Consider the following 15,993-nt stretch of genomic DNA (forward strand, 5'->3'; position numbering starts at 1 on the left):
CATGATGGGGTTGGGGGAAGGTGAGAACCAACTCAACAGGGGCTAGGTTCCCAGTTCCCAGTCTTCTGGTACAGTGGATCAATGGTGCGTGTTTGGCTGAATATAATTTAGGCTACCGAATGTAACCTGCCCACACGGCAGAGTCTGGCAAACTCCCCGTGGCGTACCCAATATGCCAAATACCAGTAACAATGATGGGTCTCATTCTCCTAACCCTGAAAGAGCCTTGAATATGGCACCTTTTAAAAAAATCTCAGGGCTAGGATGAAGGAGACGTTACTGGGGCCTGCTTGAGGCAATGGACGAATAACAGGATGGTCGTGATTCGTGAATTTCTGCGCCAGGCCCTTGTGCTTCATCCCAAACTAGTTTGGTAGAAAAACAGGAAACATGTATTGTGTTTAGAGAAAATGCCAGGAAACTGTAGGCACAAGTACCCATTTTAGAAACCGCCCATTACACTCACAGTGCTAATGAAAAAAAAATCATGCTTTTATTTTTGTTTCTTCCGTTCCAGAGACCAAACCAGCCCCTCCCATGGGCAAGGCAAGTGATTGGCCACTGAGCTACATCCCCAGCTCCAGAAAAATCTTTCTTTTGAGATCCTTGGGGACAGCTGTTATCAAACTGCAGTCCCCAAGCCCAGGATTCCTTGGTGGGTGGGGCAGAGACCTAGTGAGCTAGTGTTAGGAGGTAGGTGAGGCCTTGAGCCCAAGTTCCATCTCTGGCACCTGCATAAGCCAGCACCACGGGAGAGTCATTCCTGAGCACTGCACTGGGAGGACCCCCAAGGGCCACTGGGTGTGGTCCCAAACAAACATGAATTCACAAATAAATAGATAAAAGTGGGCAGAGCATCTGAATAGGCATTCCACCCCCACCCTCCCTCAAAGACATACAAAAGTCCAGGGGGATCAGGTGATTAAAAAGGTGCTCAACATTGGTGATCAAAGGGGATATACAAATCCAAACCCACAGTGAGAACACACTAGGGCAGTTAGAATAAGATTTCAAAAGCAGAACAAAGTGCTGGTGAGAGCACGGAGAAAATGGAGCCTGTGCTGGCACAGTGGAAATGTAAATGGGGGCAGCCTGTGGAAAGCAGCATGGAAATTCCCACAACAATTAAACCCAGAGGCGCCTTTGCCGCAGGGGAGATGGCCTGCATCCTGACCCGAGGCTGCGCGAGGCGCTCTCCTGGCCCTCAAGAAGCCCGAGTTCTCCCGAATACCTCTACACACGCACCTCGCTCTTGTGCTCTCGCTCTCAGCTCTCTCTTTCTTTCTCCACCCTCCTTCATGTATCTCTAGCAAATTTATCTAACTAAAATGATTTTACATCACTAAAAAAATAAAATAAAATTACAAAATGAATCCAGAGATTCCCCTTCTGGGTATTTATTCAAAAAGGAATAAAATCATGATCTGGAACAGATTTGCTCATTATACCTCATATGTAGTGCATTATTATTACAAAGCATTAATATATAATTAATGTACAGGAGCCAAGGAGTGTAAGAAATGAATGGATGAATGAACAAAGACAATCTGATATGATTGCATATGCAATAGAAAGGAAAGAAGGAAGGAAGGAAGGAAGGAAGGAAGGAAGGAAGGAAGGAAGGAAGGAAATCCTATCAATTCCAACAACCTGGGTGGATCTTGGAAGCATGCTATTAAGAGAAAGACAAATACTACACAGTCTAACTCAGAATAAAGAATAGACCAGTAGTTGCCAAAGACAGAGCATGGTTGAAAGGGGTAATTGAACAAATACACTAAAAGTAACTGATAGTCTAAGGTAAAGATTAGAAACTTTTTTGGGGGGAAAGGGCTACAATATTTTAGACTTCACAGACTGTGCATGGTCTACATTGTTGTCTTCTTTTGTTTGTTTTGGTTTTGGTCAGCATCTGGTGGTCTCAGGCTTATTCCGGGCTCTGTGTTCAAGTATCACTCTGCATGGTACCCAGGGGACCAATATATGATGTATGATATTAAATCCAGGTCAGCCACATGCAAGACAATTGCCTTATCCACTGTACTATTTCCCCAATCCGTACACTACTGTTTTTTTAACAGCTCTTTAAAAATGGAATACAGAAGTTCAGCTGGTTCTTGGAAAGAATAAAGTTGAAAAACCCTTAGATAGGTTCATTAAGGAAAAATAGAGAGAAACCCCTTGTTAAGAGAATCAGAAATGAAAGAGGCAAAATTACAACTGATGCCACAGAAATGTAATAGATCAAAAGAGACTGCCCTCCTGTTGTTCATCGATTTGCTCGAGCGGGCCCAGTAACGTCTCCATTGTGAGACTTCTTGTTACTGTGTTTGGCATATTGAATACTCTTGGTAGCTTGCCAGGCTCTCCAAGAGGGGCGGAGGAATCGAACCCGGCTCGGCTGGGCTGGCTGCGTGCAAGGCAAATGCCCTACCGCTGTGCTAATTTATTTACATATGATAGATATGATAATATATATAGAAAACACTAATGACTCCACCCCCAAAAAAGTCTAATAGAAATTATGAGTATAGTAAAATATCAGGAAAGAAAATATATATTCGATCTCTATACTGAATGAATTAGAAGAAAAAAAACCCTATTTACAGTCATATATAATTATAAAAGTATATGTCTATACCTTATTTGTATATATGTCAATAATTGTAGAAGATATACATTATATAGTTGTAACAAAAATATGAAACATTTTTGTGTTGCTACATAGAACATCTTTGAAACTTGAAATTCCCAAGACACTGGTGAGATTGGTTGAATTTGACAAGGAGAATCTCAGCGGCTGAGAGATAGGAGTCACAGGAAGAGTTCAATAACTTTCCCTACTTTTTGGGTTCTGGATACTTTCTACTCAAATGCTGAAAGTGTTTTTATTTTGAAGTGGGCACTTTGGAATTACTATCAAATAACAACCGAAGCTCTTCCATCAGATACCTGCTAATTATTCACTGAGCATTCAGACCACGTGGGGAAGCATGCCAATGCCCTCATCCTAGTTAGCAGGCTGTGTTTAACCACACACAGGTAGATCTGGTCTGTTGCCCCGTTTCCTGGGCAGACAGGCCGTGGCCTCTCACCCCAGAGAGATGAGAGGGCTTAAAAGCGGCTGACCTCAACTGGGCATCTGGGTCACATATCCACGCCTATTGTGGCATAGTCCTGTCAGAAATGCTTCCTGAGCTTAGGAAAGCCTGGTTAGGAGATTAGAGAATCAAAGGTAAAGGACCATTTCCTCACACACCCTTAAGGACCCTTCAGGGGATGCTGTTCTCTGTCATTCTATCAGTTATCTGCCAGGTTTAAATGGGGAGCTGCACAGAGACACTTTTCTGTTGCATAAACAGTCATTTCCAGGGAGGGCGGGAGACTCACAATATTTTGAATACGGAAGAGCAGTGGTAAGCATGTAGAGAGCCTGGAGTAGACATCAGGACAAGCCCAGTGGCACAAAATGCTTTGGGAGGACGGGAGTAGGAGTGGTGGGTTGAAAATGGTGTTCCAAGCATGCAAAACACTAAGCAGAACTATAAGCCATTTTGAGGGCGACTTTACTTCTTGACTGAAATTCAAGTATGCACTCCTGAGAGGAAAAAATCCTACAGAGGGGCCCTTACAGTCATGTATGGCTGGGCCCCTGGCTACTCTGGACCCTGAGAAAAGATGTACAAATGCACAAAATTGGGGGAACAGGAGCAGGCCATTTTCTATCACACAGCAACGTGGCAAAAAAGAATTTAAAACAAACAGCAGCAGCAGCAACAACAACAACAACAACAACAAACTCAGTCCAGAAGTTCCTAAAATAATTCTTTCCAAAATCAAAATGGGAAGGTAAAGTGAGCCAGCAAGGGGCAAACGCCAGGAGGAAAAAGCTTGTCTCTGGGGACTCTTTCCAGGCGTAGCTGGAATCATGCAGTGGAGACACAGACCACTGTCCCCCCATCCCCAACTACTGTGAAACAGTAAGGCAACTTAAGAGCCTTGAGCCTCAGAACTCAGCTGCACCTTGGAGAGAGGGAAGAGCCGAGGCTCAGAGTCAGGAGTTCTGGCAAATGTGCCCCCCCTTTTTTTTTTTTTATCTCCTTTGCTAGTTTTTTCATCTATTAAACCATTTTAATAAAGATCTTGTGCAATCCTTGAGGGTCCAGAAGGTTCTTTATCCTGTAATTCTATATCATCTCAGTAAACTCATCAACGACAGCACCAGAACATGAGTTTACTTCTGCGCTCTTTTTCCGGGAATGGAATGGAAGGCAACAGATGGGAACTCTTTCTATCCCCAGCAACCTTGAAAAGCTTTTTGACACCATGAGAGGGATAAGAGCACTATCCTCAGTTCCTCCTGCCCGAAGTCCCTACAGGGCAGACACGGGCAGGCAGATATACAGGCGCCACATTCCAGCCGGGCCCACTGTGTCCAGTCCAGACCCTCTCACCGCCACAGTGGATTTTAGGACTCTCATCTGGAAATGGGAGATCTGGATGCTGATTGATCCCGTATTGCTGGGCTTGAGATCCCACACTGTTCTGCCTCAGCTGGAATCCACTTACCTCAGAAAAATGGTGCTCCTGAAACACTAGGCTGAGAAACGCACACGTTCCTCCCTCTTTGTACAGGGAGGAACAGAATGGCTTGCGTGAGGCTTTGCCCTCAGAACCATTATCAAATTACCGGCTGCCCAGCTGCAGATCCCAGCCCTGCTACCTGCCCGGCCCAGTGTCTTTAGGAGAACCATAGAGAAGCATCTGAACCTGCCTCTTCATTCATCTATGAACCAACCACCGGACTTGACCAGAGGTACCCAAACTTTGACTTACTGCCTCCCTTTTCAGAAAAAAATTACTCAGTAGCCCCCTGGCAGTTTGCCTTCTTTAAGTGAACGATAAGAAATCTCACCCCCAGTGCACCTCAGGTCCTCAGGCTTCTGTCACACCTGGGGTCATTCCAGCACACTCCTGACCTCCCACCGTTGCTGCTGCCCACCCAGGAGGCAGGATGACCTACTTTGGGAAATGCTGGACTGGATGGTAAAAGCTTTTTCAGACACAGCAGTCTCCAGGGATGATTCCCATGGAGACAGAAGCAAAACTACAGTCCTTAGACTTGTTCCCATCAGGCAGCAAACTCTGGCTTTGACAGAGTTTCCGTTTTCTGGGCTGGAAGGATGGTTTGCCAATGTTACAGGAATACTCCAGCAATGCATTGGTTTGCACATACCTTCCCCTCATCCACAAGCTTCGCGATGTCATCGAGATATGGTCCACTGGCCATGAAAAAAGCCCAGCGATAATGGACTCCTTGGCAGAAATGCTGAAAGGAAGAAAACAAGACTTGTCAAACAAAGGGAAGAATACGGTCAGACTCAATGCAAATGTAAGGAGGTGTTATTTTCTGGATGACTTATGCAGACAAACCAATTTCCTACTCCATGCTGACATGCTGAGTCGCATGCCCAGCACCTTAGCCTGGTGACTGACGCATGGGCGCTCCATAAATATTTGATGAAAAGAAAAATGAACGAAGATTTATACATGCAAGCTCCAGTGTCTTCATCCAGTCGTGACTGACAAGCAAGGAAGCACTGGAAAACTCTCCTTAAAATGACGGTCTAAGGAGTCTTACACACTGAACTTCTCCGGGAGAAATCAGGGACTAAGCCATCCTGGGCTTTCCCTGTTAAGGTGAAATGAAGTTCACAGGAACCAGAAAAGGGCTTTCTTACTTAACTCTAGACCTCTGGAGCTGTAATAAGGTACCCAAACAGGAGCTTAAACAAGAAATTCAGTCACAACTGATTTTCCTGGCTCAGAGCAATGCGCCGGCATTATGGCAACACAGCCTTATGTCTTTCAAAGCTCCTCAGGCGTCATAGCTGGGTTTCCCCCCTCCAGTTACAGCTAGTGTCAAGCTACCTCATCTATGAAGGGATCAACTGTCCCAGCTAAAGACAAGCAAACACCTCACACCATGACCACTCTTCTGCCACGCTCCTCGTGCTAGCCAAGCCCCTCAATCCCCGCACCCCCAGCTGCAGCAAACAGCTCCACTCCAGGGGCAGCCGTATGCAGAGGCTGGGTGAGCTCAGCCTCAGACTCATGATCCCTCTGCAGAACGAGGGCATGAAGCCAGCAAATGTGATCAAAGTGCCCCGCTCCTATAGCTCTGGCTCTTAACAGCTGTGCAGTTCCAGTTAAGCTACCTCTCTCGGGCCTCTCTTGGGCCTGTAGAATGGTGACACCATCACCCAAGGGTTGCTGGAAGCACTAGATGAGAAGGTACATAAAGTGCCTGCTACATAGAAATTGTTACCCAGTAATTAAGATGCAGTGCCGAAAGTAAAGCCTTTTCGGGAAAGACAGGCACAGTACTAAATCAGAGCTTAACAACTTGACCCTAGCAGTTACCACCAGTGGCTCACACTTGAACATGGCTTAATTTGCACAAATTAAGCACCACTGTCAAATGTGTTAAAGACACTATGGGACCAGAGAGATAGTAAAAGGGTGAAGGCACTTGCCTTGTTTGTGGCCTACCTTGGTTCGATCCCTTATACCACATATGGTCCCCAAGCCCTTCCAGAAATGATATGAGCCAGGAGCAAGCCCTGGGCATCCATGAAAATGGCCCCAAAATTAAAAAAAAAAATTAAGTTGCAATTAAAAAATAAAAATAAAAGGCAAAAATGACTAAAATTTTACAAAGTAAGCACTGAGATTCTCCCAGTGAAGTATAGTGAAGTAGACAGTTTATATTGAAGTCATCCCCCAAGAAATGAAGAGCTGAATTCCCAAAAACCCTGCCTGGGCAATGAGGTCTGACAATGTCAAGAAAATCCCCCTTATCTTGTTCTACAGACTAAGAGGCCGGAAGGTTCCATCAGAACTCTATCTGCAGTTTCACCGGAAGTGTGTCTCCAGGGATCAGCCCAGGAGGGAAGTTATTGATCATTCTGCCACCCACCAGTCTGTAACCCGCCCTTCCTGAATACGTGCTACCCTGCTCTCTCTCTCTTTCCTCCCTCACCCACCCTATAAATCTGCCTTGTGACTAGACAGACAAGATGATCTGTGGTGGCCACGAGCCTGCCATCGTCCAACCTCCTGGCTTATTGCCAAGAAACCTTCTCCACCCGTCCCTGTGTCACTTCTTGGTTGGCCCTTGATCTGAGCTACTGAAGTGAACTCAGCAGCTAGCAGAGCAGATTCAGTTATTTTATTTATTTATTTATTTATTTATTTGCTTTTTGGGTCACACCTGGTGTTGCGCAGGGGTTACTCCTGGTTCTGTACTCAGGAATTACTCCTGGAGGTGCTCAGGGAAATATAGGGGATGCTGGGAATTGAACCTGGCCGGCCACGTGCAAGGCTAACGCCCTACCCGCTGTGCTATTGCTCCAATCCCAGATCCAGTTATTTTAACACAGAAAACATGTTCACGAGTGTCCCTCTAGGCCCCAGCCTCAGGGACTCTGACAAAACAGTCTGGCAACTGTTTGGGGTATTCAAGGAGCAGCGATGACCATGGCTCCACAGCATCTCACCCGGTAAAGGGAAACAAAGCCTGGATCTGCAAGAGCAGACCTTTCAAACTCTGCTTGGAGGGGTCTGCGTGTGTTCCCTGGGCCACTAAGCAGAGAGAGCCAACTGAAGCCAGCAAGCAAGTCAGGAGCCTCACAATGAGGCCTTAATTGTGCACATTCTTGGAAAAACATCAGAAACAACTTGAAAGGTTTTCACACGAGATTACTAATATCAACTTTCAAGCAGGAGGAGAGGAAAAATGGAGCGCTGGGCCTGTTTTACTCTCTGAGGACAACTTCGAAGGCTCACTTGCAAGCTGGTCTTGCTGGAATACAGACTGAAATCTTACAGAAAACTTAAACCCTTAATTTTAAAGCACTTGGAGAGTCTGGGTTTCTGTGGCAAGGCAGAGAGGAGAAAGGGGACCACTAAGCGTTCCCTCTCCACCAACAAACACCCCTGCACACTCTGGCCAGTGTCTGGATCACATGGGGAGCCACGTAGCCCCAAGTCCAGGCCTGGCAAGTTCTCACTGCCCCAGCACCCAGATCCTGAGGGATGACCAGGTCTCCTTAGAGCTCTTCCTCACCACCTCTGAGTATCTGCAACCTAGGAGTCATGAGACTACAGTTCCAAATATCACAACCAAAAGGATCCCACAAATACACTTCTGACAGGAAGACACTCATTACCAAGTCCGTCATCTCTCTAAAACGGACCAGTGTTAGCTGGCAACATGATGACCCACAGCCCTTGTTACCTCTGAGCAACCAGCTACCTTTTCCAGAGTCTGAAGTTTTTTTGTTTTTGTTTTTTTCTATTAAAAAAACTCAAACCAACTAACCCAATTTAGGGCCAGAATTTAGTACAAAGATTAAGGCACTCGCCTTGATGCAGCCAACCCAGATTTGATCCTATGGTTCCCAAAGTCCTTGTGGGAGTGATCCCTGAGCAGAGTCAGGAATGAGCTCTGAGCACAGGAGGGTGTAACCCAAATCACCCCACCCCTGCCAAAATAGAATTTATCTGAATTTTTTCATCACTTACTCCATTCTAATACTAATCCAGAGTTCAAACCAATGGGATAACAAACCTAAAATTACCTAAGCCTGTGGCCATGGGGATGAAGCAGGCCCCACCTCAGGGAGGGTGCAGGTGAAGGTCCCCGTCTCCATCCTAGAACGAGGGGTGCGGGCCTTCCAGACTGCACTGCACTGCATATGCTCAGCAGTATGAACTCCCCATAGCCCAGCCAACAGTGGCTCCAAGAACAGCATTGGTAGATCATGAAGCCCCAAGAGTTCCCAGAACGCCATCAACAGTGAGAAGTTTAGGTGTCCATGGGACAAACTGATATAATTCCAGGAGCAAAATAAAACCCAAAAAAACTCATTCGATTGTTCTATTTTGCTGCGAGAGCCTCACAAGAAGAAAATTACAATTTCTTCCAGGTTTTTGAAATTAAAAAAAAAAAGTCCATTAAATGTCCCAGTCTGGGAGATGCTGACTCATCCCACTGCCATGACAAGATAATAGTCAACGACACACTATCCTGGAATAAAGCAGCACCTCCAAGTGGAGAGACAGTGTATATTAAAACTGGTTAAAGCCGGATGAGGGTCATTGGGCACAGGAAAGGAGCCAGCAGACAAATCCGATGGTCCTGATAATAAGCTAACATGTAATAAGGGCTTCTTGGATCTAGGTATGGTGTTGAGTCCTTCATGTGCATTATTACATTGAGTCCTTGCAACACACAGTCAGGAATGGGCAGTCAGAATCCCTTTACTCAGGAGCTACATGGAAACACATGGGCACGACGTGAAAGCCCAAGTCAGAACCAGTCAATGCACGGCTCCAGATTCCAAGCTTGTAATCACGGAACGGTGATTCCTCCAAGAAAATAAATAAGCGGGACCAGAGTGAGGGACAGGGAATAGGGCATTTGTCTTGCATGTAGCAGGCCCTGGGTTTACTCTTTGGTGCCACATGTGGTCTCCCAAGCACCATGGGGAGTGACCCCTGAGCACTGCTGGGTGTAGTGCAAAAATACAACTGAACAAATGGAAGGAAACCGACCCGCAGATGCCAAGCGCCAGGGCAGGGGGTGTCTGCTGCTCTCTCTCCCGCTCACTGGCCTCCATCCATACCTTTAATGCCTTCGAGCCCATGGTGACTCCTGTCTGCAGCATGCCGTCCGCTATGCCCAGTCGGTCCATGTTCAGGAGGAAAGGAGTCACCAGTGTCACATATGTGGCCCCTGACCATTTCTTGAGAAACTTTAGAGCCCATGTCTCAGTGGACCCTCCAACATTATCGAGGATGAAATCAAACCTGGAGAGGAAGAATCAAACCAAAACATTCCTGCGTGTTTTGTGGGAGGCTTCCATCCCTCCCACTTCCACCACTGGGGGCTCAGTTTATTTTGGCAACAGTTCACAAAGGATGCTGTGCCACACCATTAGGCAGCCAGGGTGGCTGCTGGGACACAGAAGAAAGGGGCACAGTCATGCCCTGGACTTCTGGCTTTTCGACAAGGCAAGTCAGTGAGGCCAGTTCTGGAGTCATAAAACCATACCATTTCCTAATACCTTAATAATGATTCGAACATGTGATTTTCAGTGAGAGTATATTTTAGCTTCCAGGAAATACCTGGAAATGTCTGAGATGTTAAGTGTTAAATTTAGGGTAGGTGTTGAGAATGTGGCATCCAGAGGCCCATAATGACAATGACAAACTTCCTCCAATGAGCAGAATAGACACACACACACACACACACACACACACACACACACACAAATCATCAAACCTCAAATGTTAACACTAGTTGAGAAAGCAAGGTTGCTGAAGTTGGAAAAACCCTGACTCAAAGCTCTATATAATATTGCAATGCTCTCCATCCACTACAAATCAATATATTCTCTGGTATTCATGGATGTTTGGGGCTGGAGCAATAGCACAGCGGGTAGGGCATTTGCCTTGCAAGCGGCCAACATGGCCGACCCAAGTTCAATTCCTCTGCCCCTATCAGAGAGCCTGGCAAGCTACCGAGAGTATCTCGCCTGCACGGCAAAGCCTGGCAAGCTCTCCGTGATGTATTCGATAAGCCAAACACAGTAACAATTGTCACAATGGAGAAGTTACTGGGCCCGCTCGAACAAATCAATGAATAACAGGAGTACAGTGACAGTGACAGTGATTCATGGATGTTTAGGGGAAAGTCTGTAAAATTTTCATCCACAAGAATGATTTGCTTTTATTTACGTCACAGTCAACACTGCTTATAGAAGCATCCTCTTCACCATCATAAAACTCTTATTTTTTTGCTTGTCTCATGCAAGAGATCAGGACAATGCATGAAAAGAAATAGAGAGCCCGCTCTCAGTCTTCAGTTCTGCTCTCAGATGCCAGAAGCAACCAGTCAGAATGGAGCCCAGGGAAAATGCCAGATACTCAACTCCTTACGTTTAAAATTGCTATAATTACTATATCCTACTTAAAGGTGATAAAACCCACAGAACTTTAAAAACACCTTTGGAAACAAAGATCTCCATACATACAAATGATGCATGCTTATAAATTAAGCAAATTAATAGGTAAACTCCTTTTGGGTTCGTTCTTTTGCTCTTCTAACTCATCTGGAATAAGTCAAACATCAAAGCTTCTAACCCCAGTTGTGGGCAACTTCGTGGCTCTTGAGTCTTCCATAGGATTAAATCAATGGAAGGGGGTGTGGGAAGGGGAAGTAAGCCTCAAATAGAAGGTTATGAAATGTGGGAGAACACCCTTACTTGATGACAATTCTTTTTAGAAAATAAAATTATGTTTATAAGTTAAAATTTCTGCTTGAATTTCTACTTAAAAATAAAAAAAGAAAAATTCCCAAATTCTAGGAACAACTGTTTGTTCCCATATTCCCTGAACACACAAAGATGACCACAATTAAAGTTTAAGGGCAGCCTGGGATACAAATGAGGCAGTAGCCGAGAAAGAAGTCTGAGAGTGGGCTGTAGATGCAGCCAGCCCTCTATTGACGAAGCAGCATGACCCTGAGCATATGTGACCTCAGAGACCCCCACTTCCTGTCTTCCTCAGCCATCATGCTGAAGCTGCACTGAAGGATTTTCAAAGGCCCTGTTCTCTTAAAAATTCTAAGATTCCAATCTAGAAAGCTGGTATATATATGAAAGATGAAAGGAATGAATGTATTCTAGATGGATTCAGAGGCCAAACTCTGGGTAGAAATACAAAACTGTCAAAATGCGCGCGCGCACACACACACACACACACACACACACACACACGTGTCTGAATTTGTCAGCTACTTAAGTCCCCTGATGGAAAAGTGCAAGGAAGAAGTAAGCCGCTTCAGCAAACAGCCGAAGATAAGAGATCAACCAAATTATCTAAGAGCCAGATCTGGGCGGTCTAGAGACCTGGGTCCTGACTCACAGGCAGGAAGCTGGTTGACAAGATCTCTGCCGGGGACAACTGTTATTCCCCCAATGTGGCAAGCATGTTCCTGTCACTGAGCCTAAACATTGGCCATTAGCTCTACCTGCAACAACTGCTCTTGCCTAGATCCCTTCAAAAACTTGCAAAGGACTGGGGAGATCCCAGTAGGCTAAGCACATGCTTTCCATGTGGGAGGTCTGGATTCAATCCCTGGGACCACATGATCCTTTGGGTTCTTTCTGGAACCACCCTCTGAAAACTAAGCAGGAAATAAATAGCCTTGAGCACCACCAGGTGTGGTCCCAAACCCTCCATTCCCTCATACACGCGCGCGCGCGCACACAACACACACACACACACACATACACACACTTAAGTAAATATTTATTGGGTACTGACTAGATGCCACCATACCATTCCACGGAGAGAGACACAGGGAGGAACAGGACCAAAGCAGAACACTCTGTTCTGCAGCCTTGCTCTCTGCAGCCTGTGAACCGAGCCCTGGAAGAGCCTCCCCGCAGTCATCTGCTCCCTCTTTTGCCTGCATCAGTGTTCTTGAGAGCAGGAATCACCAAAGTCCCACCCCATCTCCCCCCCCCCCCCACACACACACCAGAATTTAAGTCTCGTTCAATACTGCATCTGTATTGTGTCTCGAGCTTTGCTTGCTTGGAGCAGGTGCTCCTGGTGGCACCGCCACTTAACCTTGGGAGCTGGCAGTTGGCTGAGAAAGACTCGGCAGGGTCAGATGGGGACTGGCTGCCCTCCTGCCCCCTCCCTTTTGTAAAACCATGAAACCGTATCTCAGAGTGAGGCAGAACAAGAATGGTTCACTTCTGAAAACTTAACCAAAAAAGGGAAAGCGGGGAGGGGGGAGCCCTCTGAAAAAGAATCAAGAAAACAGCTTTTCAAATACTTACCAGTGGTGCCCTTACTCTGGGGCTGGATTAAAATACCTCCTGTCTGAACCACAGCCTGACATTCAGACACACAGAGAGCCACCACAAGTGCCCCGCTGACCAATGCTTGTCCTGCCTGCATTTCCGGGAAATCCTTTCCTAAGCTCCATCAATAAAAGCAAGCTTGGTGCTGATTGTGTATTTTCATGTCCTGCCCCATGTTTTTCTGTGCAGGCAGATGCTATAGAACAAAACGTTCCTCTGATTTTGCCTTCAGATTTCTTGCAAACTAGCAAGAAAAGCCACTTTAGGGGACTGGAATGATAGCACAGTGGGTAGGGCATTTGCCTTGCACGCGGCCGACCCGGGTTTGATTCCCAGCATCCCATATGGTCCCCTGAGCACCACCAGGGGTAATTCCTGAGCACAGAGCCAGGAGTGACCCCTGTGCATTGCCAGGTGTGACCCAAAAAGCAAAAAAAAAAAAAGCCACCTTAAAGTGAGCAGAAGTGGAGTCTGAGAGATAGTAAAGAAGGTGCCTGCTTTGCATGCGGCAACCCTGGTTTTCCAGGTTCAGTATCAAGTACTGCCAAGAGTGATGCCTGAGCACAGAGCCAGGAATAATCCTTGAGCACTGGCAGGCATGGCCTCAAAACTAAATACAACCTAGAAAATGAGCGGGCAGGCAGGCTGGAGTATACATTCTATGTATGTGAGAACCCTGGATTTGATCCCCAGCACCACAAAGTTCTTCAAACACTGCTGGGATTGACCTCCAATCACACCACTAACACTGATCCAAAAGAAAAAAAAAAATTAGCTAAAGATCATGTAATGACACTGTGCTACATCAACATCTAGAATTAAAACAGAAACCAACATAAATGACTTCCAATGACATGGAATCCTAATTGAGAATCCAGAAAAACAATTCAATGATTTTAAGACCACTAAACCAATCATGTCTTCCTTAGCAACTGTCCTTTTTCCACCATCCCAATGTGGTAATACATACCACATTGTGGTAATACATACGGTTGTAAAGAGCTCAACTGTTCTTCCATATTTCCGGATCTATAGTCAATTACATCATCTGCCCCAAGCTTCCTTACAAGTTCACTGGCGTCCTGAGAGCAAACTGCTGTCACATGAGCCTTCCATGCTTTTAGTACCTGCCAAAAAATAAAGGAAACAGAGAAAACGGTTGCATTAAAAAAATAATAATTAATAGAAAAAGTTGGCACTACATGTACACATATTAGTTAAACCTCTAGAAAACCCAAGGTGCTTCATTGTCCTAACAAGTACAAGAGGAAGCCATCTGTTAGATCAAACTTTTGTTCACTAAGGAAACTCAAGAACTAGAAGCAGGTCCCATTTTTCTAGGACATGACAGTTGTCATGAAGTTTAAACCAACCTCCTGGAGTCTCAGAAAAGACAGAAGTGGGCAGCCTCAAGTGTAACATAGTCAGTGATAACAAAAATAAATGGACATCATGTGTCCCTGGAAACTGATGGTGTTAAGTGTGTCCAGAACATAAAAATGCAACATCTCTTCATTTTTATCTCCATTAAGTGTTCGGAGAGTCTGAGTGAAAGATTGCTGTATCAAAGCAACCAGCTACCAGGTACTAGGTAACACATGAAAATGTGCTTTTAAAAATAGGCAGTAGGGGCTGGAGCGATAGCACAGTAGGTGGGGCATTTGCCTTGCACGTAGCCGACCCAGGTTCGATTCCCAGCATCCCATATGGTACCCTGAGCACCCCTAGAAGTAATTCCTGAGTGCAGAGCCAGGAGTAACCACTGATCATTGCCAGGTATGACCAAAAAAGAAAAAAAAAACAGGCAGTAGAAAATATGGTCACTTTACTTTCAAAACATGGGTTAGAGCCTCTCCTTTGGAGTAAAAAATACCTATACATCAATTTCCCAGGATTAAAAGTTCAGATGCCTTGGGGTTATAGAATCAGAGAGGATCAGCTCAAAGGGTAGGGACATAGGGTTTGCACATAAGAAACCCAGGTTCAATCCCCAAGGTGGGTCCCCTAAGCCTTGCCTGGAGAGGCCCTGATCAACTCCAGCTGTGGCTCCTAAATAAGTAAATAAAATAAAATTCATATCTCTTATCATGCAGTCTCCTGCCCCCGCGCCTGGCTATTCCTCGCCGTGGCCTCTTGGAGGGAGCGGGTTGAGCTTTCCTCCCCGCCCCGACCAGGTCTCCGGCAGCCGACGACCTCCAGGACCAGACACCACCATGCTGAGACCACTCTCCGCACACCTGAAGGTACCGGCAGAGGGACAAAGCCACGTGGGTTCCGGGGCCGAGACCTCCAAGCCTACTCGGATTGGAGTCGAGCATCCTCCACCCAGATCCTCCAAATTCCAGTAGGCGGGGGTCACACCCACCAACTGGCCCCCTGGCGCCGTGTAATCCCATCAGCGGCCAAGACTCAGAGACTATAAAAACCAGAGCCCGGAACCGCGCGGCCGCATTTGTGGCCGCGCTACATTTTATTATGACATCTCATTCCTACTTTGACAAACTGGCAGGCTCCTGAATGTAACCTGCCCACACGGCAGAGTCTGGCAAACTCCCTGTGTCGTACCCAATATGCCAAATACCAGTAACAATGATGGGTCTCATTCTCCTAAAGAACCTTGAATATAATCTCAGGGCTAGGATGAAGGAGACGTTACTGGGGCCTGCTCGAGTCAATCGACGAATAACACGATGATCTGTGATCTGTGATCTCTTATATTTCAAAAAACTGAAATAACTAGACCTCAAAATAAAACCTAGCTTCTAATGTTTCTCAGGATTAAGTATGCAGAGACCATCCTGCTGCAAAATTGCAGTAAATCTTTAATACAATGACAATTTCGTAGAATTAAAAGGGGCCCACTGTCAGCTTAGCACAAGCATAGCTATTACTGATAAATTTACTGATAGTTATGTCCCAACAGATGAGCTGCCTTCTCCATCAATTTTCTTAGCTTCCTTAATGTAAGCTACAAAGATTCATTAGAATATAAAATACCTTCTCTGTTCACCCACTCTATAGGACATATAGATTATATGTCAAGTACAAAAAT

The 15,993-nt window shown here is 45.8% G+C and overlaps 2 protein-coding genes across 2 annotated transcripts in view; one reads left to right on the forward strand and one right to left on the reverse strand.

Moving 5' to 3' along the window:
- Window positions 1-2,987, forward strand: part of CRYBG1 (crystallin beta-gamma domain containing 1) — a 65,541-nt gene extending 62,554 nt beyond the window's left edge. The window contains exon 20 of the mRNA XM_056125078.1: window positions 2,729-2,987. Within this exon, the coding sequence (XP_055981053.1) occupies window positions 2,729-2,739 (11 nt within the window). The 3' untranslated portion in view covers window positions 2,740-2,987. The remainder of the gene's footprint in view (window positions 1-2,728) is intronic.
- RTN4IP1 (reticulon 4 interacting protein 1) overlaps window positions 1-15,993 on the reverse strand; it is a 40,064-nt gene that overhangs the window by 3,312 nt on the left and 20,759 nt on the right. Inside the window, exons 6-8 of the mRNA XM_056125081.1 lie at window positions 13,932-14,068; window positions 9,690-9,873; window positions 5,237-5,329 (exon numbers count right to left, since the gene is read on the reverse strand). Coding sequence (XP_055981056.1) covers window positions 5,237-5,329; window positions 9,690-9,873; window positions 13,932-14,068 — 414 coding nt within the window. The remainder of the gene's footprint in view (window positions 1-5,236; window positions 5,330-9,689; window positions 9,874-13,931; window positions 14,069-15,993) is intronic.

Source organism: Sorex fumeus, unplaced genomic scaffold (assembly GCF_029834395.1).
Source record: "Sorex fumeus unplaced genomic scaffold, SorFum_2.1 ptg000054l, whole genome shotgun sequence".
Classification (NCBI taxonomy): Eukaryota; Metazoa; Chordata; class Mammalia; order Eulipotyphla; family Soricidae; genus Sorex; species Sorex fumeus.